Source organism: Quercus suber, unplaced genomic scaffold (genome assembly GCF_002906115.3).
Source record: "Quercus suber isolate HL8 unplaced genomic scaffold, Cork oak 2.0 scaffold_445, whole genome shotgun sequence".
NCBI classification, from domain to species: domain Eukaryota; kingdom Viridiplantae; phylum Streptophyta; class Magnoliopsida; order Fagales; family Fagaceae; genus Quercus; species Quercus suber.
Window position 1 is genome coordinate 242,069 of NW_027069896.1, and position 27,848 is coordinate 269,916.

General features: G+C 37.2%; 1 protein-coding gene across 1 annotated transcript in view; it reads right to left on the reverse strand.

The window, feature by feature from the left end:
- Positions 1–23,703, reverse strand: part of LOC112028414 (uncharacterized) — a 63,760-nt gene extending 40,057 nt beyond the window's left edge. The window contains exons 1-12 of the mRNA XM_065762180.1: positions 23,581–23,703; positions 23,183–23,338; positions 22,123–22,209; positions 20,990–21,102; positions 20,660–20,753; positions 8,039–8,076; positions 7,875–7,943; positions 5,920–5,981; positions 4,994–5,201; positions 2,507–2,575; positions 2,326–2,405; positions 329–478 (exon numbers count right to left, since the gene is read on the reverse strand). Of these exons, the coding sequence (XP_065618252.1) occupies positions 329–478; positions 2,326–2,405; positions 2,507–2,575; positions 4,994–5,201; positions 5,920–5,981; positions 7,875–7,943; positions 8,039–8,076; positions 20,660–20,753; positions 20,990–21,102; positions 22,123–22,209; positions 23,183–23,279 (1,067 nt within the window). The 5' untranslated portion in view covers positions 23,280–23,338; positions 23,581–23,703. The remainder of the gene's footprint in view (positions 1–328; positions 479–2,325; positions 2,406–2,506; positions 2,576–4,993; positions 5,202–5,919; positions 5,982–7,874; positions 7,944–8,038; positions 8,077–20,659; positions 20,754–20,989; positions 21,103–22,122; positions 22,210–23,182; positions 23,339–23,580) is intronic.
- Between the last annotated feature and the right edge of the window lie 4,145 nt (positions 23,704–27,848).

The window sequence follows — 27,848 nt, forward strand, 5'->3', positions numbered from 1 at the left end:
GCAGCTATTAATTGAAAGTTTTGAAAGTAGATAGACACTACAATGATTTGTCAAAAAATTTACCACATATATGCCCATTTGTAGGATTTTTTTTTTTCCTTCCGAATTAAACCCAGTAGTAATATGATTCATTGTGTAAGACAGTTAAATTCAAAGTAAGATTACAAACAATAAAGAAATATAATATATTAAAAATGTGCAAAGAAAGAACACACATACACATTACATATTAAAAATGCACAAACTAAGAACGAAAATCAAACAAATCACATGCTTGTTCACAATGTGTAATGTCTAGAAATTACATCTCAATAGAATATATACTTACAGTCGCTGTCCAAGGTATCTCCACGAAGTTTTCTTTAATTTATTACGAACATCTGATAAGACAGATTCTTGCGCATAGTGCCACCACAATATCTGCCAACCATTGAGTTTTCTTGATAAAGGACTACACCAGGGACGATAACGTCCATACCTACATAATTCAATAATAACAGATCAAATATTTTCCATTCTTGAGCTTCAGATGTTGATGACACAACCATAGCATGGTACAAAAAAGAATATCCTCTAAGCCAAAGCCCAAGAATAAGTGTCTATGGTAGTTAATTAGGTTTTGTTTTATATTTTATTTGGTTATTCTAAAGTCAAGGCTATTTTAGTAATTTTACAATTGTTGGGTATGGGCCATGGGTTTTATTTTACTAATAAGTCTTATTTAGTTTATGGGTCTTTATGTATGGGCTTTGGTTTAATTCAATTAGGCTTTGATTTACTAGTCAAACTAAGAGTCGTATAATACTACTAGTACAAAAAAGAGTCTTTTATATACATACATACATATATGTGAGGAGTGTGGAACTCAATGTACATGAAGGAGAGAGTTGATTATTAAAATTATTGAGTGTTTGAGAATATAGGCACATTGGCCTTTGTGGTTCCCTTCTCCTTTTCTCTTCTTCATCCCGTTTTCTTCTTCTTTTCTTTCTCTAATTTACTGTTCACAGGTACCTGAACATCCTAAATTTCTCTCTCTAATTCCTCTTCTTTACAAACCCTAAACCCACAACAAACACACAGACAAATCCCTAATTTGTCCTACATCATGTGTTTACTAACACTTGCAAGTTACATCTACAAATGTCACCAATGTATGGTCAATAAAGCAGAAATGACAACACCAACAATAACCAACATTTCCATTCCTTATCTTCCCTAAAGTGTAATTTGTGCATGTTATGTATGTGTATCTCTGCAAGTATATATGAGTGTCAGGCATAAAGAATTATTACCAAAAATATAATAAAATAAAATAAAATAAAAAATAAAGAGGAAGGGGGGAAACCCCTTGGTGATGCAGGTGATCCTTGACCAAACCTAAATGTATTAACCTTCCATTTCCATGCCTTCCCACGCTACAAGAATTTTTTTGATAAGTAATAATATTTATTCAACAACAAAATTTAGGTACAATACTTAGGTGCTATTCCTTAGGTTCCCTTCTTAAAAATCGGTCATGTGGCTTTTTTCTCATGGGATGGAAGTGTATTTTTAGTTAAGTACTGCCACATGTGGCTTTTTTCTCATGGGATGGAAGTGTATTTTTAGTTAAGTACTGCCACATGGCTGAATTTTTAGAGGGGAACTTAAAAAACAGTACCTAGGTATTGTACCTAAGTTTTGCCCTTTATTAAAAAAGAATCAACAAGTACGCAGGAAGAATATTAGCTATCTTCCCATACTACAAGAATAAAAGAAACAAAGCAAAAACATCCTCTGCATACTATTGCAAGCACCCAAACAATCATCCTTGTCAGCCATTAGGCGTCAAATATTTTAAGGTTTATATTACAACTTACAAATACTGAAACTGTAATAGGTGCTCCAAACACAACACGGTGTCTTCCAGGTATCAAAATTTTTCCATATCCTCCATAATGTTCTACCTTGTCAAAATAATTTCAACTCTGTTTTCTGAAACTTTTTCTTTTTAATAAATCAACTTATTTATGAATCTGAAAAGAGACATGCAAACATACAAAGTAAACTTCTAAGGCGTAATATGTCCATTATTAGCATACATTTTTTTTAAACAAATCATGTCATAATACCAAAACCAACATAAGATGTCAAACCAATCATAAGCAAATCAAGTCAAATAAAAATTTTGCAGTGATGCCAGCTAAAAGCAAAAATCTAAATAAAGAAAAAAAAAATCCAATTTAAACTGTTAAGATAGACAATCCATACTGAATAACTTCTCAATAAAATTATTACAAAAATGTAATACAGAAAACAATATAAATGAAATAATGAACTTACCTCTCTCTCAAATGACATGTGCCTAAATAATCCCACAACACCAAAATTTGCTGCAACTGAACCTCATTCAACGATATGACCTAATAAAATCATAAAGTGCAAATTACAAAGAGTAAAATGCCAATTAAAATTATTGTGAGCTTTTTCTAATTAAAATTTAGAAAAAAAATTAAAAACCAACCAAGCCAGTTAACTCAGCAGTCATAGAATATTGTGGTGCATTGTTATCAAGCTTTCCTGATCTGTTAACCTACATGAAAGAACAAACATTAGTATCATCAATACAAAAATAATTATCAATATATTTTTTATATAATGAGAAATGAACTTCTTTTAAAGACTTACAAAAACAAAGAGACAAAAAGGAAAGAAGAAAAAACAAAAATAAAATAAAATGTCAATATTCCCCAATTGAACAAAGCAGCTCTTTTTTTTTTTTATCAATAAGTTTGATACACACTCAATTGGTTTTTAACCCACGACCACACCCTCCACCCATTCTCATAAAGGGAAGAAATGCCATAGAGCTCATTGGCAACAAAAATACCACTTTATGGTGCCACAACCTTGGCCTTTTGTTTTGTTAAGTATCAAAGTTCAACTGAAAACCCCAAATGGGGGCAACCCACATTCAGAGGAAGTATACTCAATGGCGCCACCCACGAAAAGGAAAAAATGATGATTGCATATAAAATTCTTAAGTTAAAAATGTCAATTAAATCTAAAAGAGAGATTGAGAAACCATGTAAAGGCCTATAGAGAATCCACCTTGAAATGCCTGTTATTACTCTGCAGCCATACAGACCACATCAAACAATAAGAAATTGCTCCCCAAACAACTAGGCTCTTTCCCATTCAAACTTTATAAGCCAAGAAACCAACAAGTCAACCATAGACTCAGGCAAAACCCAATGCACTTAACAAAAGAAAAGACTGTGGAGCAAAGATTCCGTGCAATGATCAATGGAAGTAGCAAATGATCCATGAATTATCCATCCCTTCTAAACATATAAATAGCAAATAAGAATATAACAAACAGTGTTCTGTTTTTACAAGTTATCAGCGGTTAAGTAGCAATCTAGGGCTGTGTTCCAATTAAAGAAAGGGACCTTAGAAGTGGTTCGAAGTCCATATGAAAGAACAGTCTGTCCAACCATCCAACTTAACATAGGAACTTCTGAACTTCCATTGCATCTTATACTCCCCAACACCACCCACTTGTGCTCTATATACATCAGCCATCATAAGAAATCAACCCCATGCCTTACCCCCAACTCAGACACACAAGCAGGCCCTCAATCATTGATTACTTTCTTGTGGGAGAGAGTGGAGACTTTCTATACAATGGGCATTATCATTCACTACAGGGGTATCAAACAAGTATGTTTCCATTGTTATCAAACTAGTTGCCATTTTTTTTTTTTTGATAAGTAAGAAAGATGTATATTCAAAAAACTGCTCTATGCAGAAAATGCATAAAGCAAAACAAAGAGTGCAAAAAAGAGAAAAACAAAAATACAAAGAAACTTAATTACAAAGGAGAGAGCTAAGGAACACAAGGATAGAATCACTAGATGTGAGTCCCCAAGCCTTAGACCAATCAGAAAGAGAGCCGCTAAATGAAGCAAGCAGCAAACTGTTTGTCATTTTGATATCTCCAGGTCTTATTTTAACCTTTGGCTTCTATAGCATTGGTTGTCCTACCTTATCTCAGCAATTTTTTTCCTTATTTTTTTTCCCAATTACTGCATTATGCTACAAGAATCAAAACATATTTCAAATAAAAAAATTGTAATCAAAACCAAGATTTGACCACTGAGAAAAGTCACAAAGGCAACTTAAAAAAACATAAATAAGAGAAGAGTCATACTAACGAGTGCCCTTAAGGCAATGGTTAATAATCCATTTTAGAGAAGTCTTGACACCACTTTTATGGGAAATGAAAAAAACTATCAAAACATTAATTGCTTTTTTTTTTCTTATAAAAATTTTCTTTAAATGAATTATTAACTATTACTCTTAAGGCATCCGTTAGCATTTACCATAAGAGAAACACTAATGTCAAACACCAAACTACCCCTCCATAGAGTATCCTAACCATCACCTCCACTTCTGAACCAAGTGGACCAATTTCAAGCAAATTGATCAAGGAGAAACTAATAATCCAATACGAAAGGAAATACAGCAAACAACTTCAAATTAAGTAGTAAATAACAAAATTATATAGAGATATGTCAGAAAAGGAAAAACCAAAAACAGTTCCAAGGATTTTAAGCTAAGATCAGTTTGAAATCCTACTGCATCAAGTCTGGACACCCAACTTCTTACTGTGCCTTGAATAGGCTGTCTACCACAGACACATGAAGTATAGCAATCAAAAAACCAGTCATATAAAATAAAATTAACGTCCTCCAAAAAAAAAGGAACAATAGGACTGCAAGGATGTCTAAAACCACTTAAGAGGAACATATCCAACAAAAAAAGGAACAACAGGACCGCAAGGATATCTAAAACCACCTAAACAGATACATGTCCAACAATAAGTCATTCGACAAACAAATCACAAAGCCAAATACAATCTTCTAAAGTTCAAGTTACAACTATGGCCCAAAATTACAAAATGGACAAAAATATAGTGAATGAAAGATTGTAAATCAAATTTGCATACCAAGAGAGACAATGATACATCACAAGGTGCCAATAAGGAGTCACAATTTTTCCCTCCAGATTCTTCATTTCCCCGTAATTTGTAGTTTCCAGCATTTTCCAGAGTCATCAAGTCCATTGTTCCATGAAATGTGTGGCAATAAATTTCCAAACCAATAATCTCCACAATTTTGTTTACTTGGTCCCCCCTTACCAATCCATTATATGACCTGACATTTGGAGAACAATAAAATTAACTGCCAATTAACACTAATACTAAGCACATATCATGAAACTATAAAAGATTCTCAGCCATCCCTAATCTTCTTCTTTTTTTTTTTTTTGGTATCATGGAACCTCGCTAAGGCCAAACCCATGGAGAGTAAACCCCAGGTATCGGGAAAGTGAGGGTATGTCATGAGGAATTGAAACAGGGCGCTCCTAGTTGGAGTGGAATTTGTCCATTACCCCTGACCATTTCACTCAAACCCTCGTGGGCGCCATCCCTAGTCTTTTCCTAAGATTAAAATAAATAAAGAAAGAGAGAAAGAAGAAACAAAGTGATGAAATTTAAGAGAACATCAAAATTAGAATACAAAACTAGGGCGGCTAAAGCTAAGGTAACCAATATGCACATCAAAAAAAGAAATTAGAGAGTTTCATTGATACTTTTTTTAAACAAATACTTCAGATCCAACATTCTAAGCTTTATGTTTAAGCCATAACACCAGACAAACACAAAGAATGGAGCTAAATTTAAATCCATGAAATCCAATTTATCAAATAAATAAATAAATTCATGAATTCTAGAAGTAGGACTTATCAGCAATTTCAGTAACAGAAATAGTCAAATAGCATTGTTCCTCACTATACAGTTCAGTCAGGTGAATGTTAGCATCTTAAATAAATGATACAACTACCAGAAAACATAAGAAACGAAAAAATTACCAAACAGGATTTTGCTTCATAATTGTCAAGCTGGAAAGCTTTAAACCCAAAGTAATATGTTCCTGGGAAACATTTTTCAACAGAAAAAATTGTAAGTGATTAATCATGAAGAATTAGTCAGAATGGTAATTTATAAAGGTTCACTTCCATTTAAATATACAAATAAGATTGTTGAGCTACAATTTTTTTTTTGATAAGTAAGAAGAGAATATTATTAAAAAAAGGATAGCAAGAAAAATACAAAGAGTTCACGATACTGAACAAAGGAAAATAAGGAACAAAAAGACAGCTACAACCCCTAATCTATTCTAATAGATGAAAGAAAATCCATAAGGGTAGAACAATCTGAGAAACCCCAACATTGAGCCCAATCAAAGAGGGTCCGTTGGCATAACTCTAATAACTGAATCACAGTTTTCCCCTCATTCTCAAAAGACCGCCGATTCCGTTCAGTCCAAATAGTCCACATTAAACAGCCTGGAACTAAATTCCAAATATCAGAACTATGCCTCCCAAGCCAATGATACCAACAAAATAATAGGTCCACAACTGAACCTGGCATGACCCAATCGATCCCAAACAACCGAAGCATATACATCCACAAAAAATGAGTTATCAGACAAAAAAGTAATAGGTGATCCATAGATTCTGCATTACAACAATACAACAATGATTCGCCAAAGGGCGGCCATGAAGCACAAGGTTATCCAAGGTTAGAATTTGACCATGAGCTGCTGTCCACATAAAAAAAGCCACCCTTTTAGGAACCTTAACTTTCCAAATGCCCTTCCAAGGGAAAGTAGAAAGAGCTGCATTTCGAATCTTATGATAAAAAGACCGAATATCAAACTTCCCACTTCCATTCAAATCCCAATCATTGAATTCCCTATAAAATCTTAAACTCCACACTCTGTCATTATCATCCACGGGAGGACTTAACACTTTAGAAATACAAGCCTCCTTATTGGATAAACACAAAAATAAATGAGGATAAAGAATTTTAAGAGGATCATCCCCAGACCACTTGTCATGCCAAAAAAAAATATGAGAACCGTCCCCCACCACAAAAGAGAAGTGCTTAGAGAAAGTTTCCCACCCTTCACTAATACTCTGCCATAACCCACAGCCATGAGCCCTTCTACAAACTCTAGTGCTCCAACCCCCTTTTCCCTCCCCATATTTCATGGCTATGACCCTTTGCCACAAATGAGTGGTTTCATGGCCATACCTCCAAAGCCATTTCCCTAATAGGGCCTGATTAAAAGACGCCAAATTCCGAATTCCCAAACCACCCAACTCACAATGTGCACCATCAATTTCACCTTCAATTGCTTCCATGTTTCATAACAAGAAATATGAGATAAATCTTCTCTTTTTTTCTTTTATTATATATATATATATATATGAAAGTTGTTGATAAATAACAGATCTATCTATACACTACCTATATGCTATATACAGTCCGCATATCCAAATCATATTAAGGAGACACTAACATTGAACTACATAGAAGTTGTTATCATTGACATAAACTATGGTACTGCAACAAAATAAAACAAATCTTAACACTTAATCAAGAAGATTCAAATTCTCAACCCAACTTTTAAGTAAACTATATATATATATATGCAAAGAGCAATTTTTTTTTTATAGGTATATATATGCATAGAGCAATTAATGCTGAAACTAGCAATTTAAATGGTAGTATTGAAACAAAACAATAAGATTGCTCCAACAAAGCCACTAATGAAACTAATATATGTCTTATAACCAAAAAGGTAGCCAAGAGCCTTGTAGCCCACTGGCATTGTCTAGTCTCCTTTATAAGGAGGATTGGGTGGGTTCACATCCCCCCACCCCCATTTGTTACAACTGAACTATAAAAAATAAAAATAAAAATGCAACACAAAAGGTAAAGTGAACAAACAGGGAATATGTCAAAGATATAGATTTACCAAGTCATTCTGCGTATCCTGATACACAACATGAAAATTTCTGATGGTGACTCGGATGCTGTCAAGAATCTAGGGTGGAAAACAAAGGAAATCATAAATATGAACTCACAAAATTTCAGCCCAAGTGGAAAAAGAAATAAAAATCAGACCAAAAGTAATGTCACCTTTGCAGTAATGTATGAACTAAACCCAGCCTGATTATCTGCAGAAAAATGAAACAACAGATAAGAACCGAATGTCAAAACTACATTGAGAAACTATTTCCAAAGAAAAGCTCACATTATCATGTCCTCTCCTAAGGTGCATTAGCATAAAGTACTCTTTTGGGAAGCCTAAGAGCAAAGCAAGCACCCTAGGACATTCAAGAAGCCTTTTTGGTTCAAGACTAGGTATTCAAGGTAGTTAATTAGGTCATTATTATTTTAGTTTATTCTACATTTGGATTTCCTGTGTGGGTCAAGAGTATTTTCATAAACCTAGTAACTGTTGGTAGTGTGTTATGATCCTAGTATTCCACATAAATTAAGTATAAGCTTAACCATGTGTTTATAAGCTCTTGAGCGCCCTCCCCTTGCAAACCGGTTTTCAAGAGTGAGTTCTACCCATGGATTTGCAACATTTGGTATCAAAACCAACCACCACCCCGAGTAATTGGGTGTAATTCATTGAGTATGGGATCAAATGTGTTGTGGCTTTGTGCTTGGATCTTGAAAGGGGCGACCTAAAGGCTAGATTAAAATAACTGATAGGTGAGTAGAGCCACCAAAAGAGAAAGGCCTACCATCGGGTCAGTGTCGCTAGAGTGAGCCATGGATGTCGACTGCGGAGCATGATGATATGTTATGATCTTAATGTCCCACATGGATTAAGTATAAGCTTAACTATGTGTTTCTAAGCTCTTAGACACCCTCCCCTTACAAGCCGATTTTCAAGGATGAGTTCTGCCCATGGGTTTGCAACATTTGGTATCAAACTATGAGCTATGGCAAAGTGCTTGGAAGTATTTGGTGTGTTCAATCTTCAAGATACTTTGGAGTATTGAGTTAGTAGCCGATTTCCCCTCATGAAGGTGTCATTTCACAATAACACCTTGTGGGCAAGGTATTTTGAAAGGGAGAAGGGGGGGAGGGGGGGGGGGGGGGGAATGTTAGGAACCCTATAGGTATATAGACAATAATTGTTATAATGTTGCGTTTAGTTATTTAGTTGGTTAGTTAGTTACAATTCCAAGCATGTTAATCACATTTAACACATGTTGGAATTATTAATGCACATGGGGAATAATAGGACCATTAGGATAAGGTCATTTGGGCCAATAGAATAGTTTTATAGTTTTATAAATACCTATTTGTAACCACATTTCTATCATTGGAAAATAAACCAATTGATTACTTAGTGCATTTCCTTTCTCTCTGTCTTAATATTTCTCTATGGAGGGTGACTACCTCGAATTAAGTCAATTTCCCTACAATTCACATACATTACCCTACAATTCTTATCTAATCCCATTAGGAACCACTAGGTTCCTAACATGGTGTGCTAATGTTCAACACCACAAGTCTTATTATATTAGTATGTGTCTTATTTAGTTGATTAGTCTGTATATTTGGCATTTAGTTAGCTTAATTTCTTGAAAGTTGTTGTCAATGAGCTCTAGCACAGATATCACCTCCTCCCTGGTCAAAGTAGGTTGGAGGGAGAGGTCGTGGATTCAACAACCATCAAGTGCGTCTGTAAGTGATTGGAGGCCTGGAGGGTGAGATTGTGGGTTCAAGATCTACTGGGTGAGTAAAGTTATTGGAGTTATTGTTAGAATTTGAGGCCTGGCTACCTCCGATTAGTCACAAAATTTGTGGTTTTACTCAGTTCTTATGGGAGGTTCTATTTTCTTCTCCGTTGAGTCCAAGACTTTTGAATTCTCTGTTGATGAGGGTAGTACTTACTATATGCTTCGTATATTTGAAAGATTCAAGGATTCTCTCCGGTCAGTTTTCATGGGCAAAGAATGTGCTAAACGTTTGCTATCTTATGTGGAGGATCTCATTTCTAATATACCACCTGGTAACTTTGCTCGTACCTTCAGGGATGGTAGTAAGGTTTTCATTTTGCAACTGGATTCCAATGCTCATGGGCATCGAAAGGGTTCCATCATTGTGCCGGAAGGGAAGATGGGTAGTGGGTGGAGAGGATTTGGTTTTCATCTTCGCAAGGCTATTGCTCCAGTCTCTCTTACTGTCAATCCATCTTCTCAATCTGTTTTGAACATGACAGGGCAACAGTTCAGGCAACATAAATCCTTTTTGTCGGCAGTGGTGGACGGTGATCGGAAAGATAATGGTGGAAGAAAAAAAGGAAGGCATGTAATGCCCAGTATTCAAAATTCAAACTTACCTGGTCCGAGCAGTCAGAACCAAGATTGTCTGAGTAGTCAGTACCAGGATTTGAGGGATAGGGGTGTTGGGAAGGTAAGTTTGGTACCTGGTGCTGACTTCATGCTTGAGTTTAACGCCAATGCCTCTCACGGCTCTAACACTCCTTTATCGCTGGAACTTTCTTTGTCTTTGGAGTGTAGGCTGAATGGGAAGTGGGTTATTAAACACTCTAACATTAGGGAAGTGGGTCGGGGAAGTGTTGAGCCCACACAAGTCTTTAGGCCCTCTGTTCTCCCATAATCTAAACAGGACCCATCACTTTCTCAACCCAAACCCAATTTGGTCTGGCGGCCCAAAACAAAAGAACTTAACTCCCTGCCGGCTAGTGTTTCTCAACCTTTAGTTAAGGCTTCGTTGCTCCCATCAGTCTCATCGTCCCTAGAGGTTGGTGTTCTGTCTTCCGTTGGGGTGGGTGTTGTGCCGATAAAGCCGCCATGGTCAACGATGGACGCAGCAGCTCAGTTTCTAGTCTCCAATGAGGCCGACGACGCCAGGTATGTGATATCGGCGCTGTCTGACTTTAATCACGCTTCCGATGTAGGCGTGGCTGAGCCTCTCAATTCCGATGTGGCTGATGAGCCCAAGTTTGTATCGGCTAGCACCACAGACTTGGATAGTGAAGAGGGCTTAGGGCGAGACCTCCGACTGATCCTTCAGGAGCATTCTGGCGATATAGTCAAGAAATGGGGGAATTCGGAGCAGTGGGTACTTGAACTACATGACGGAAGGAGGGTTGCGGTTCCGATTCCATTATCTCGGCCTCGGTGTGTAGCTACCAAGGCTTTGGAGGACCAAAAACAGTTGGCCTCAGTTCCGTGGGAGTCTTCTAAAGCTGTCAATGAGTCAACGGCTCTATTCGAAGAGGATGAAGGGCTTGTGGAGGACTAGGTTTCAGATTCCTTCTCGGAGGATGCTTATCAGCCTCTTATTGTTGAACCACTTGCTTCTTCTCTCCCTTCGGCTTTGGCTGATCTGTCGATTGTGGATGAGGAGGGGTTGGTGGGCGTGGATTTTTCAGAGAGGCAAGTACCTTACTCTGAGTGGTTTCAAAGGAGATTTAATAATTTTGATAGTTTCCTTGGCACGTCCCTAGAGGGTTTGGAAGATCAAGCAACAGAATTTTTATTGGCAGTTGAAGTTGAATTAAAGCGAAGGGCTGAGGTGAACACGTTATCTCGTAGCTTCAAAAGCCCAGGGATGAAAGGTTTAAGAGAACTGAAGGGGCTGTTCAGCTCTATTAATTATGGCTCTACCTCTGCTAGGCGTAGTGGTTCTAATAGGGCTCGGTTTCTCTCTGTGGCTCAATGAATTTGACGTTTCTTTCCTGGAATGTCAGAGGGCTGCATGATGTTGATAAGCGGCTTCAGGTTCGTAATTTGTTGCGTTCCTGGAAGGATGATATTGTGTGTTTGCAGGAGACCAAGCTAGAATGGATTACTAGAGGTACTGTCCGGAGTATTTGGAGTTGCCCTTACGTTGATTGGCTGTACCTGGGTTCTGATGGTGCTTCTGGAGGTATTTTATTGATGTGGGACAGCCGGGTTGTGGAAAAGGTGGAGGAAGCAGTGGGGCATTTTTCGGTCTCTTGCAAGTTTAAAAATGTTGGTGACCATTTTGAGTGGGCTTTTACTGGTGTTTATGGACCTAATTTAAACAATAGGCGTAGGTTGATGTGGGAGAAACTAACCGGGCTGATCAGTTGGTGGGATTTGCCTTGGTGCGTAGGAGGTGATTTTAATATCATCCGTTTTCCTTCTGAGCGACTGGGGGCTGCTAGCTTTTCCCGGGCTATGTTTGGTTTCTCTGATTTTATCTCTCTTCATGGATTGATGGATATCCCCATGGCAGGGGGCTTTTACACCTGGTCCAATTCTTCTTCAGCTTCTCGCCTTGATCGGTTTCTTTTTTCCCCGCTTTTGGCAAACCACTTCACTCAGTTTTCACAAAAAAGGATGTCCAGAGTTCTTTCTGACCATTTTCCTATTTTGTTGGAGGGAGGGACTCGGCGTAGAGGGAGAATTCCTTTCAGGGGGGGGGGGGGGGGGGGGGGGGGGGGGGGGGGGAATGTTAGGAACCCTATAGGTATATAGACAATAATTGTTATAATGTTGCGTTTAGTTATTTAGTTGGTTAGTTAGTTACAATTCCAAGCATGTTAATCACATTTAACACATGTTGGAATTATTAATGCACATGGGGAATAATAGGACCATTAGGATAAGGTCATTTGGGCCAATAGAATAGTTTTATAGTTTTATAAATACCTATTTGTAACCACATTTCTATCATTGGAAAATAAACCAATTGATTACTTAGTGCATTTCCTTTCTCTCTGTCTTAATATTTCTCTATGGAGGGTGACTACCTCGAATTAAGTCAATTTCCCTACAATTCACATACATTACCCTACAATTCTTATCTAATCCCATTAGGAACCACTAGGTTCCTAACATGGTGTGCTGATGTTCAACACCACAAGTCTTATTATATTAGTATGTGTCTTATTTAGTTGATTAGTCTGTATATTTGGCATTTAGTTAGCTTAATTTCTTGAAAGTTGTTGTCAATGAGCTCTAGCACAGATATCACCTCCTCCCTGGTCAAAGTAGGTTGGAGGGAGAGGTCGTGGATTCAACAACCATCAAGTGCGTCTGTAAGTGATTGGAGGCCTGGAGGGTGAGATTGTGGGTTCAAGATCTACTGGGTGAGTAAAGTTATTGGAGTTATTGGAGTTATTGTTAGAATTTGAGGCCTGGCTACCTCCGATTAGTCACAAAATTTGAGGCCTGGCTACCTCCGATTAGTCACAAAATTTATGGTTTTACTCAGTTCTTATGGGAGGTTCTATTTTCTTCTCCGTTGAGTCCAAGACTTTTGAATTCTCTGTTGAGGAGGGTAGTACTTACTATATGCTTCGTATATTTGAAAGATTCAAGGATTCTCTCCGGTCAGTTTTCATGGGCAAAGAATGTGCTAAACGTTTGCTATCTTATGTGGAGGATCTCATTTCTAATATACCACCTGGTAACTTTGCTCGTACCTTCAGGGATGGTAGTAAGGTTTTTATTTTGCAACTGGGTTCCAATGCTCACGGAAGCTTTCTTATGATCTCTGAACTTCTTCATGGGCGTCGGAAGGGTTCCATCATTGTGCCGGAAGGGAAGATGGGTAATGGGTGGAGAGGATTTGGTTTTCATCTTCGCAAGGCTATTGCTCCAATCTCTCTTACCATCAATCCATCTTCTCAATCTATTTTGAACATGACAGGGCAACAGTTCAGGCAACATAAATCCTTTTTGTCGGCAGCGGTGGACGGTGATCGGAAAGACAATGGTGGAAGAAAAAAAGGAAGGCATGTAATGCCCAGTATTCAAAATTCAAACTTACCTAGTCCAAGCAGTCAAAACCAAGATTGTCTGAGTAGTCAGTACCAGGATTTGAGGGATAGGGGTGTTGGGAAGGTAAGTTTGGTACCTGGTGCTGACTTCATGCTTGAGTTTAACGCCAATGCCTCTCACGGCTCTAACACTCCTTTATCGCTGGAACTTTCTTTGTCTTTGGAGTGTGGGCTGAATGGGAAGTGGGTTATTAAACACTCTAACATTAGGGAAGTGGGCCGGGGAAGTGTTGGGCCCACACAAGTCTTTAGGCCCTCTGTTCTCCCATAATCTAAACAGGACCCATCTCTTTCTCAACCCAAACCCAATTTGGTCTGGCGGCCCAAAACAAAAGAACTTAACTCCCTGCCGGCTAGTGTTTCTCAACCTTTAGTTAATGCTTTGTCGCTCCCATCAGTCTCATCGTCCCTAGAGGTTGGTGTTCTGTCTTCCGTTAGGGTGGGTGTTGTGCCGATAAAGCCACCATGGTCAACGATGGACGCAGCAGCTCAGTTTCTAGTCTCCGATGAGGCCGACGACGCTAGGTATGTGATATCGGCGCTGTCTGACTTTAATCACGCTTCCGATGTAGGCGTGGCTGAGCCTCTCGGTTCCGATGTGGTTGATGAGCCCAAGTTTGTATCGGCTAGCACCACAGACTTGGATAGTGAAGAGGGCTTAGAGCAAGACCTCCGACTGATCCTTCAGGAGCATTCCGGCGATATAGTCAAGAAATTGGGGAATTCGGAGCAGTGGGTACTTGAACTACATGACGGAAGGAGGGTTGCGGTTCCGATTCCATTATCTCGGCCTCGGTGTGTAGCTACCAAGGCTTTGGAGGACCAAAAACAATTGGCCTTAGTTCCATGGGAGTCTTCTAAAGCTGTCAATGAGTCAATGGCTCTATTCGAAGAGGATGAAGGGCTTGTGGAGGACTAGGTTTCAGATTCCTTCTCGGAGGATGCTTATCAGCCTCTTACTATTGAACCACTTGCTTCTTCTCTCCCTTCGGCTTTGGCTGATCTGTCGATTGTGGATGAGGAGGGGTCGGTGGGCGTGGATTTTTCAGAGAGGCAAGTACCTTACTCTGAGTGGTTTCAAAGGAGATTTAATAATTTTGATAGTTTCCTTGGCACATCCCTAGAGGGTTTGGAAGATCAAGCAACAGAATTTTTATTGGCAGTTGAAGCTGAATTAAAGCGAAGGGCTAAGGTGAACACGTTATCTCATAGCTTCAAAAGCCCAGGGATGAAAGGTTTAAGAGAACTGAAGGGGCTGCTCAGCTCTATTAATTATGGCTCTACCTCTGCTAGGCATAGTGGTTCTAATAGGGCTCGGGTTCTCTCTGTGGCTCAATGAATTTGACGTTTCTTTCCTGGAATGTCAGAGGGCTGCATGATGTTGATAAGCGACTTCAGGTTCGTAATTTGTTGCGTTCCTGGAAGGATGATATTGTGTGTTTGCAGGAGACCAAGCTAGAATGAATTACTAGAGGTACTGTCCGGAGTATTTGGAGTTGCCCTTACGTTGATTGGCTGTACCTGGGTTCTGATGGTGCTTCTGGAGGTATTTTATTGATGTGGGACAGCCGGGTTGTGGAAAAGGTGGAGGAAGCAGTGGGGCATTTTTCGGTCTCTTGCAAGTTTAAAAATGTTGGTGACCATTTTGAGTGGGCTTTTACTGGTGTTTATGGACCTAATTTAAACAATAGGCGTAGGTTGATGTGGGAGAAACTAACCGGGCTGATCAGTTGGTGGGATTAGCCTTGGTGCGTAGGAGGTGACTTTAATATCATCCGTTTTCCTTCTGAGCGACTGGGGGCTGCTAGCTTTTCCCGGGCTATGTTTGGTTTCTCTGATTTTATCTCTCTTCATGGGTTGATGGATATCCCCATGGCAGGGGGCCTTTACACCTGGTCCAATTCTTCTTCAGCTTCTCGCCTTGATCGGTTTCTTTTTTCCCCGCTTTTGGCAAACCACTTCACTCAGTTTTCACAAAAAAGGATGTCCAGAGTTCTTTCTGACCATTTTCCTATTTTGTTGGAGGGAGGGACTCGGCGTAGAGGGAGAATTCCTTTCCGTTTTGAAAATATGTGGTTGAGGGTGGATAATTTTGTCGATAAAGTGAAGACGTGGTGGGCTTCCTATTTGTTCCAAGGAACCCCTAGTTATATTCTTGCTAAGAAGTTGGATGCCTTGAAGTTGGATTTAAAAAAGTGGAACGAGACGGAGTTTGGCAATGTAACGTTTAAGAAGCAGGAGCTTTGGAGCAAGTTGAATGTTTTAGATGCTAAAGAGGAGACCCATGGATTAACAGCTGAAGAGAAGTTAGTTCAAGTTAATCTTCGTACTGAGATTGAAAAGTTGACTCTTTTAGAAGAGATTAGTTGGAGACAAAAGTCTAGAGTGCTGCATTTGAAGGAAGGGGATGCCAATACCAAATTCTTTCATAGAATCGCTAATTCTAATAGAAAAAATAATGGTATTGAAAGCCTAATGGTGAATGGTACCTTGTCTTCTAACCAGGGTATGATTACTGATTACATTTCCCATTTCTTCATGAATTTGTACTTTGAGCCCCAGACTGTTCGGCCTTTTCCAGATGTGTTAGTTTTTCCTATGATATCTGCTGCTAATGCGGACTGGTTAGAGAGACCTTTTGAAGAGGCCGAAATCTTTGATGTTGTTCAAAGTTTTAATGGTGATAAATCTCTTGGACCAGATGGCTTCCCTATGGCTTTTTTCCAATCTTGCTGGGGGATTATCAAGCCTGATCTTTTGGTTGTTTTTCATCACTTTTTTGCTAATGGTCAGTTTGAGAAAAGCTTAAACGCTACTTTTATCACTCTCCTCCCTAAAAAACATGCAGCATGTGAGATTAGGGATTTTCGGCCCATTAGTCTTGTTGGGGGGGGTCTATAAAATTATTGCTAAAATCTTGGCTAACCGTCTTCGCATGGTTATGGGGGATATAATCTCTGCTTCTCAGAATGCTTTTGTGAGGTGTACACAAATTCTGGACCCTGTTCTTATTGCAAATGAATGTCTTGATAGTAGATTGAAGTCCGGGGCGCCAGGGTTGATTTGTAAATTGGATGTTGAAAAGGCTTTTGACCATGTAAATTGGAATTTCCTCTTGCATATGCTTGAAAGAAGTGGGTTCTCAGCCAAGTGGAGAAAATGGATTTTCTTTTGCCTATCTACTGTCCGCTTCTCTATCTTGATTAATGGATCCCCTTGTGGGTTTTTTGGTAGCTCTAGAGGTTTGAGACAAGGTGACCCGTTGTCGCCTTTGTTGTTTGTGTTGATGATGGAAGCTTTGAGAAGAATGTTGGATAAAGCAGTTCTTGAAGGCCGCTTGTCAGGTTTCTGTGTGGGTAACTCGGAGGGTAGATCCTTGACAGTGTCTCATCTCCTTTTTGCGGATGACACTCTCATTTTTTGTGATGATGATCTAGATCAGATTTTGATTCTTCGAATAATTCTTATTTGGTTTGAGGCGGTGTCAAGGCTTAAGATTAATCTGGGCAAGTCTGAATTGGTTCCGGTTGGAGTAATGCCTATTATTGATTTGTTGCTAAATGTCCTTAGCTGCAAACTGGGCTCTCTGCCATTGAAATATCTGGGTCTTCCTTTGGGTGCTAAATTCAAGGATAAGTCTATCTGGAATCCGATTCTAGAGAAAATGGAAAGGAAATTGGCGGGTTGGAAACGCTTGTATCTATCCAAGGGAGGTATAGTCACTCTTATCAAAAGCACCCTTTCTAATTTACCCACTTACTTCCTTTCTCTTTTTCCTATACCTGCTAGTGTGGCTTACTGTATTGAGAAGCTTCAGCAGAATTTTTTATGGGGCAGTTTAGGTGATGAACCTAAATTGCATTTGGTTAAATGGGCTACTGTATGCACTCCTATTTCTTCAGGTGGTTTAGGCATAAGGAAGATAAGACTTTTGGGAATATAGCTCTTCTTGGGAAGTGGTTTTGGAGATTTGGGTCTGAGAAGGATGTCATTTGGAGGCAAGTGATAGAGTTGAAATATGGATGTCATTGGGGGGGGGTTGGTGCACCAGACCTGTTAAGGGTCCTTTCGGAGTTGGGTTATGGAAGCGTATCAATCAGGGTTGGCCTTCTTTCTCTCGCCATATTCTGTATGATATTGGTGATGGGTGTAGGGTGAAGTTTTGGCTTGACCATTGGTGTGGAGAGAATCCTTTTGCTGTTAGCTACCTTGACCTATTCAGATTTTGCAGGAATAAGGAGGCTAGTGTGGCTGAGCTCATGAAATCCCCCAATGGTGTCCTTTTTTGGGATGTGAGTTTCTTTAGAGGTGTGCATGTTCGAGAATTAGAGGCTTTATCAAGCTTCATGGAAACCATTTATGGTTCTTCTATTAGGGGGTTTGGTGAGGACAAGATGTGTTGGATTCCTAACAAATCTAAGGAGTTCTTGGTGAAAGATTATTATAGAATTCTAGCTGGTCCTACTATCTTCGATTTCTCTTGGAGAAATATTTGGAAGCAGAAGATTCCCTCTAGAGTAGCTTTCTTTGTTTGGTCTGCTGCCTTAGGGAAATGCTTGACGATTGATAATTTGCGAAAAAGGAAGGTGTGGATTTTGGATTGGTGCTACATGCGCAAGAGTAATGGTGAATCGGTTAATCATCTGTTCATCCATTGCCCCGTTGCTATGGATCTTTGGTCTATGGTTTTGGGTTTATTTGGAGTATCTTGGGTTATGCCTCTTACTGTTTTGGGGCTGTTAGGGTGCTGGCAAGGCAGCTTTAGTCATCATTGAAATGGTTATATATGGTCCATCATTCCTCATGGCTTAATGTGGTGTCTTTGGAGGGTTAGGAATAGTCGTTGTTTCGAAGATACTAAGAGATCTATTCCGGACCTTAAGCTTTTCTTTTTTAGAACTTTGTTGGATTGGTTGTTTGCTTTGCAAAACAAATCTTTCCCTTCTCTTTTTGTTTTCCTAGATTCTTGCAATTTTTGTGTTTGATCTGTTTGGCTCCTTGTTCACTCCCTGTGTACTAGGGTGTTTCCCTTTTGATATCAATATATCTTATTACTTATAAAAATAATAAAAATAAAAAGTGCATCTGTAACTTACCACAACAACAAAACCTTAGTCCCAAAAATTTGGAGTAGGCTATGAATCCTCAATAGATTAGTTAGGACTGGCCACATGTATTCTTTTCCTCTATTCTTTTTTATCTAAAGTCAAACTCTCTGTTACTTCCTTAATTGACATGTCATATTTTATCACTTCTACTAATGTGATTTTTGGTCTTCTTCCACATTTTTTCACTCCCTATAAGGCTGTAAATATACCAAGCTATTTATGAATAGCTCGAACTCGGCTCAGGAAAAAACTTGTTAATGTTCATTTATTTAAATAACAAGCCAAGTTCCAGCCTTAGGTTTAGGGTCGATTATTAAACGAGGCAAACTCAATCATAATAATGTGTTCGTAAATAAGCTCATGAACATTTTTTTTTTGAGAGTGAGCTCATGAACATAAGGGCTTGATTTAACTATATATAATTTTATATTTTTAAATGTATGCTTGTCTAAAAATATATTTATATAGACTTGAAATTGAATTGCATAAGTTTTTTAATAGGTTCATATATTAGTAAATTATTATTATTCGTAGTTTATTGATGATATAAATAGTGTATTTGTAATAAAAATTCTTCGAATTGCGAATAAGTAAAACATTTTAGTCATGGTTTCACAATATATAGGAAAATAATAAGTTAATCAAATAGCTCGTGAGCAAGCTCAAGCTTGCTCAACAAGAAAATGAGCCAAGCTTGAACATAAAATCATGTTTGGTGATGAGCTCTAGCTCAGCTCATGTTTTACAACCCTAAATTTGTCCCTCTCTGCATTTTTTTGATAAGTAATAAGTTTTATTGATATCAAAAATGGAACACCCTAGTACATGGAGCGTACAAAGGGTCAACAATTCAAGTACAAAAATTACAAGAATCAAGGAAATCAAGAAAAGAATGATTGGTTTCGCATAACAGCCAACCAATCCAATAAAGTTCTAAAGAAAAATAACTTGAGGTCTAGTATGGATCTCTCATTATTTTCAAAATACCTACTATTTCTCTCCCTCCAAAGACACTACATTAAGAAATGGGGAACAATTAACCAAATATGAACATTTCGATGACGACCAAACCTGCCTTGCCAACAAGCTAGAAGCCCCATAACAGATTGCAGCATAGCCCGGCTTACTCCAAACACCATAGACCATAGATCCATAGCAACCGGACAATGCAAAAAGAGATGGTCAATCGATTCACCATTACATTTGCACATGTAGCACCAATTTAGTATCCAAACCTTCCTTTTTCGTAAATTATCAATTTGCCCCTCGCTGCATGTGTAACTCTCTCTCTCTCTCTCTCTCTAATATTGGCATTGCCTTTGGTTTGTTAGTTCCTTAGGGAACTCTAGGGTTTTGCTTATTTGAGCACCCTAAAGAAATTCTCCATTTGTTTCCCTCTCTTAAATTTATACTTTGTGTGATAATCAAAAACTAAAATTTATATATGGCTAATAATTTCGTTGTATAATGTATGCATCCACTTGTATTATGTAACTAAAAAAGAAAATATTAATGTGGTATCACATTTATACAAACCTAATAATTTTTCGATAGGCATGTAAAAAAATTATTTTAAAAATAAAATACTACAAACAAGTATACAGAACGTTTACTTAAAGGCAAGAAGTCAATTAAAAGTAAAATAATCTAGAAACTTGAGTAAATTTGAAAAGGAAATGGCCACTAAATGTAGTCATCCAATCATACAAAGCATTTTAAAAAATTAGCTTAAGCTCCACTGTAGTATGTTTGACTCCTTCAAACATCCGATGATAAATTGAATGCTGTACCATATCTATAAGAACCAAATAATTATGGAAACTTGAGACTGAAAGTTAAATAGCTCACCAAATACACGTCGCGATAATTTTGCCAGCTCTGCTGCAGCAAGTTTAGCCTTTTTTCCAGCAAATTCTCTTTTTTCGACTGCATCCAAATTCCACTACCACAAAGGAAAAATGACTGCCCCATAGGAATTTTATTTTAAAAATAAGAGTAACTAGCCCCATAAAAATATATAAATAAATTAACATCTTCCATGAGATTTTTTTTTTTTTTACTTTATTTTGGAACTTTGAAGCTAATAAGAAACATAGCATTACATGTAACATCAGGGCTTCTATTTTTCCCCATATTGTCAAAAAGAGCCTTTTTTTTCAACAAAAACATGGAAATTACCTCTTGATCATCCCGCTGGGATGCACAAACAAATACGTCCTCTAAAGTAATAATGATGGATTCTCGGCCAAGCATTGTCCATGGAATATTAATGCTTAACTTACCAACCCGACCTAAAAAAGAAATCCATGGTTAGATGTAATTACAAATAGCTAGTACAAGTTGCAAGAAGCTTTGCTGAGGAAAACTTTTTTAAAAATTAGAACATATACATCAGGAAAGCTGAAAGAAAGATAGCTAACATATATATACTACCATTTACCTTTCATTTGAGCACCAAAAAAAATGAGAAGTAATGCAATCTTTATTGATATCAGAAAAATTGAGTCACCCACATATATAGGGAGTACACCACCAGGGACCATACAATCAATAACACAAATTACATGAATCTATCAATTAATAACTGAACATAAAGACAGACTATGTAAAACTGACATCAAATCCAATAAGGTTCTAAAGAAAAATAATTTGAGGTCAGGCATAGTCCTCTCTATGTCCTCAAAACTCATATTGCTCCTCTCCCTCCTTATACACCACATCAAACAAAGTGATGAGCATCAAACCAAAAGTTAAAACACATCAAAAGCTTGTAGAAGGCATGAGGAGCTGTTTCTAGGTTAAATAAAGGTTTTAAATGCATTTCAGTCCAATATTCCGAATATGTTACCTGCCACTTAAAATCTAATTAGCCAGCAGATTCATTAAAAAAGTAGGTTTGCAATTACTTTGCAACCAAGTCACATCTCAAAATATTTGCCACCCTCAATGTACTTCCTTTTAACTGCAATTTCATACATCTGCCTTTCCCTTTTTTTATCTTTTTTTCTCTCACTGCTACCTCCATTATAAAACCATTGAAATCTCCTCAATTAGAGTAAATATTATTCTCTAAACTCTGATTTCATTTTTAATTTCCCACTGCTAACTTTGGTCGAAAACCACCAAAATTCCCTCATGGTAGAAGAATTATTCCCTTCCAAATGCATTCATCTTCATTCTTAATTTTTTACATTCAAATGCTCAATTTGACATTAAAAAAATATATAAAATAACACACTTCAGTTCGCAATTTGAAATACATTTAATTCTAAATGTGATACTGTGATGGTAAGAGGAGGAGGTTACAATACCTTGCTTTAGGGCAAAAGGCAACTGGAGATAATCGAAGGCTTCAAGATTAAGCTCTACATTTTCTAATTCCAATGAGAATACTTTCCCTACACAAGAAGATGACTTCTAATATTAGTGGATAAAAACTAGATAACAATATTTTTTCAGGTGATACAAGAATATACTCAAAAAAAGCAGGAATATACAAATGGTATTTCAACGTTTGCACTGTTCTCTGATACTTGGTAGTAATACACAATAAAAACGTATCGTAGTAAACCCCCAAATGAAGGAGTAAGTATATACAATAATAAATAAAATAAAATAAACTGAAATCGATGGAGCTTAAAGTAGGAGTTACACTTGGAATGAGACAGCAGATTTTTATTCCAATAAAAGCATACTGTAGTAAACTCCCAAATGGAGATGGAAAATTGCAAGAGTTCATTTTACAATTATTATCACCTAAACAACCCAAATGCCAATATTTTTTCACGTTTGATAAAGTAGACAACTTTTCTAAAGACTCGCCTCGAGTGAATAACTAAAGCCAACGCGCAACTAACCCCACTTGCCAAAACCAGTTATTGGGTAATCCAAGAGCACTCACCCCTGACAAGGGCCAACATTTTTTCTAGTTTAATAAAGTAGAAAACTTTTTGTAAAAAAGAGCCCTCTGAACTCGCCTCTAGCCAGCAAAACCTACAGGCAGCTAACCCCACTTGCCAAAACCAATTATTGGATAATCCAAGAGCATTCAACCCTGACAAGGGCCAATATTTTTTTCTCGTTTAATAAAGTAGAAAACTTTTTTTCTAAAAAAGAGCCCTCTGAACGCTAGTAAAACCAACAAGCAACTGAACCCACATGCTAGAACCAGTTGCCATGCAATCCAAGGGGAATTCATTCACCCCTGACGGGCTAAGCCGTTTATGCTAATGCAAATGCCAATATGTTCCAAATATGCCGAAGAAGTGTCCCAAAATGTAATATTGCTTTGTCCACACGAAAAACCAAATACAGTTTAAAATTGAGATTGAAATAGAAGTAAATGTAAAATGAAGAAAAAGAAAGAAATACCTTTCCAAATGTCGATTTTAAGCTGATCAATGGGGATGTCTTTGATGTATCGACCAATATATCCCAACAGAAGTGGCCGAAATACTTTCTCAAACATTGCTGGGTCGTAGTTTCACTTTTCTCACACCATGAAATCAGAATCACATAATAATCACACTGAGGAAGAACAGGGAAATGCATGAATTAACATAGGTACATACATACATACATAGAGATAAGCCAAAATTGACAAAAGAGAACCGTGCCCACAAGAAACACACGCACGCAGAGACACAGACAGAGATTTTATAAGTACTTCAATTGAAAGATAGCGTGTATCAACAAAAAAAAAGGTTTGTGTTCAAACAATAAATAAAAGAAATACATCTATATAATTTAGAGAGAGAGAGAGAGGTTACCCAGAGAAGAGTCGAAAAATAGTGAGATATAGAGAGAGAGTAGTTAAGAAAGTCCAAAGGCAAAGGGGTTGGCGTTCTTATTTGAGCGACAGAACACACTATTCCATAAGACTCTGTTTCAAGGTTTCAAGTTTTTATTTAGCACTCTTCCCTTCTCAAAAGAGAAAAATAAGGGAAATATTTACTTTTACATACACGCCCCTAAACTTTGAGTTTAATTTCTTCTCCCAAAAAAAAAAAAGTTTATTTCTAAGATACCCAAATAAATTTATAATCAATTTTTTTTTTTTTGGATAGGATTTATAATCATATTTTATTTTGAGATGTAATCAAAAAATCAGTTTAATTACAAAATTAGTCATAATTTTATAGTATTTGGTACCTTAATCCAATACATATTGTTTCTTTCACGCATCTAAAGGGACAAAATTTTAAATGAGAAAAAATATATCAAAATTTAAATAAAAAATAACTAAAAATATTTATTAAATATATAAATATAATAGAAGGCCCAACTTAAAATGTTGCATTAGACCCCATAATGTATTGAGCCGCCCTATATACATTATTGTAACCAATTTTATAAATGATTGAATTATAGTACTTTTTATAAAAAATACATTAATTATCGATCTTTAAATTTATTAAGTGAGCCATTTTTGTTCCAAATAAGCATTATTAGCTCTAATGTTAATTCTCATTAACTTGCTTCCCTATGTGGCTAAGAAGGCAATGATGTCACTTTTTCAAGTGTCAAGAGTCTCCTGACAACATTTTTAATATTAAAAATTAAAATTAAAAAACATGTCAGTATTACTGCATAGAAAATCCATGAACCTACCCAAACTCATTACAAACAAGTTTTTCCCCTATTCAAAATCAAATCAAAACAATCCCACTAAAACTCAACCCTCATTTGGCCAATGGCAAGACCAACCAGATCTGATAGGGAGCACTTTGATTGATTTTTATGAGGATTTATTCACTACTTGCAGCCCAGAGTTGCAACCTGAGTCACTATCCTATATTCCTTAGTTGGTTTCTAATGAGATTAATTCCCAATTATCAAGTGACTTCATGGCATGGGAGATTCATACAGCCTCCAAGCAAATGGCGTCGATGAAAGCCCAAGGCCCTGATGGTAGCTTAAACAACCCATAGCAAATGTTGGTATTGCCTAAATCACCGCTTTGATTAAAACCTCCCTACCGCTTGGGACAAAAGTTTGTCTTCTTACCCTTGCAACTTTCTCCATACCCTTTCTTTGATGTGGTTAAAACTTGCTTTTTTACCCCTACCAACCAAAGTTAGAAGCCCCAAGTATTTCTCATAAAACTTTATTTCTTGAACCCCCAAGACCCTCTTTATTTCCTGCCTAGCATCCTCTTGTGTGGATTTGCTGAATAAGAGTGCTACTTTTCTCTATTTATCTTTTGGCCAAAAGAAGCTTCGTACTCCGAAAGAAGTTTGAGAAAATTTCCACACTCTTGTGAATTAGCCCTACAAAAAAGAAGGCTATCATTTGCAAAAAACAAATGGGTTAGCTTGTAGCCTTTTTTGCAAAGAGAAAAATCGTTTATCTCCTTTAACCTTGCTGCTTTTTTAATCAATCTATGTAAACATTCTGTACATAGTAAGAAAAGGAAGGAGGATAGGGGATTCCCTTGCCTTATTCCTCTAGATGGATTAATCATACCCTTCAGCTCCCCATTCTGTACATAGTAAGAATTGAATATGAAACTGTGCGCACACATTCCATGATTAAACCAATCCACCTGGAACAAAACCCTATTCTCTCCATAAGCTTCTCTAAGAAAACCCACTCCACCATATTGTAAGCTTTACTCATGTCCAACTTAAGTGCCATAAACCCTATTTTTCTTGAATTGTGATTCTTCATAAAATGTAAAGTCTCAAAAGCTACTAAAATATTATCTATAATAAGATGGTTTTTTGCAAAAGCAGATTGATGCTCAGTTATAAGGTTTAGCAAAATCTTTTTTTAATCTATTTGATAAAACCTTAGAAAAAAAACTTATACTAGACATTACATCGGCTAATTGAGCGATATTCAAAAACAAGTTCAGTGCCCTTTACTTTCGGGATAAAATTGATAAACGTATGATTTATAGGGTGAGGCAATTTACCTGTATTTAACCAAGAAAGGATGGTTGTTATTACATCCTAATCCACCATCCCCCAAATGTGTTGGTAAAGAGGCATACCATCAGGGCCTGGGGCTTTCATCAGCGCCATTTGCTTGAGGGTTGTATGAATCTCCCACGCCATGAAGTCACCTGATAACTGGAAGTTAATCTTATCAGAAACCAACTGAGGATATGGGATAGTGACTCGAGTTGCAAGTCTGGACTACAAGTAGTGAATAAATCCTCATAAAAATCAATCAAAGTGCCATTGGCCAAATTTATCTCGGACACTTCCATTGGGGCTCTGCCATGATATAGAAGCAATGATTAAAAAAAAAATTTGGGGGCAATGAGGTGACAAAAGGGATATCCATTGGATTAAGTGGGCAAATCTGACAAAGTCTAAATTGGTTGGTGGGGTGGGTTTTAGAGACCTTACATTGTTTAATGATTCTCTTCTTACCAAACAAGCTTGGCATCTCATGCATAGTACAAACTCACTTCTCCATTGAATCTTTAAGGCTCTTTTTTTATTTATTTATTTATTTTCAAATTACTCTTTTATGGAAGCCAAAGACTCAACATCTAGATTGTATGCTTGGAATAGTATACTTAAAGGCAGAAAGGTTATCCAAAGAGGTTCTTGCTTCCACGTTGGCAATGGAAAAAAAGATTAAAATTTGGCAGCGCCATTGCCCTACTAAACATCCAACTTTGGTTATTGTTAAGAACAAAATTTTCACACTACATGGCTTTATTTTATTAGCAACCCGCACCACATCAATATTATTATGAATTTTAGGAAAATCTCTTTTAAAACCCAAAAAAGCCCATGTTTACACAAAACGATGCAAAAGCCTATGGTCCAAAACCCATGGTAATATTATCTCATCAAAGCCCATGGTTCAATCTCATGGCACATCATCTCATTTTCAGCTCATGATCCAACCTTATGACACTCATCGGGGAAATTTTGGGAGTTGTGGTTTGGAGGGCCAAAAAATATGTTGAGTAAAGCTCTAGCGATTTAAAGTTGATAAAGGAAACATGTTGCTTGGCATATTTTCACCAATTCTCTGAACTCTGGCAGGTCAGTGTGTAATAGGTAGCATCTAATAAGCCCCTCATATCACATAGCACTTAAAATGATAAAACTCATCGTTACTCTTTACATAAAACTTACTGTTCATCATATAATCTAATTATATTATCTCATATAAATTATATTACTATTTTCATCTAAATCAATCTCAAGTACATGGCTAAATCTATATTAATATCTCATATCTAGCATTAAATGCTCTCCTTACTCTCCAAGATTTGGTCAAAACACAAAAAGACCATAATTACATCTCTAAAATTTCATCAAATATCAACCAACTAGTTTATTACATTCTAAAAACATATTGTATAAAACCATAGACTAAACATATAAATTTCCAAAAGAAGAAACTTAGCCAAAAGTACTAGCAGCAACTCCAGCAAAAGCTGCCTTAACTTTAGAAGAAGTTGCAACAGCTATAGCAACTAACACATGTCCAAAAGTGACTTCATCAACCCATTAATGCCCAATCCCAGCAGTTTGCTACCATAGACAAAGAAGAAAGGATCCTATAAAAGAAATCATACCATTTTAAGTAAGATCTTTAGCCTCCAGCTGCAATACCAGAAATAGGAAGATCTCATAAAAAATATCTTACCATTTTTAGCCAAACTCATGACTTTAGTATAGAATATTTTCTTTAGCAGAAGACCTCACACAGTTGACATCTCCCACTTGTGTCAGGACAGCTACTACTATGTAACTGTCAGCTACAGTAGCTACTGCTGTACTACTATGTCAGCTACTGTACAGCTGCAGCAATAGACTTAAAGTTTCAGATTTCTTCTTTTGGCTAAAAACCAAAAACCCACTAAGGAAATCATTTATTTGCCTAAAAATCTTTCTTTATTTACTGATTGTTCCTTCACCCAAATCCCATCTAGTTACATACTTAGCTCTATATAAAGAGGACCAAGACACAATACAATACACCATTACCCATCATATTCTTATTGTTTCATCCTCAATATTATGAAACTTCATTCATTTTGCTACCCATAAATGCATCTCCATCTCTT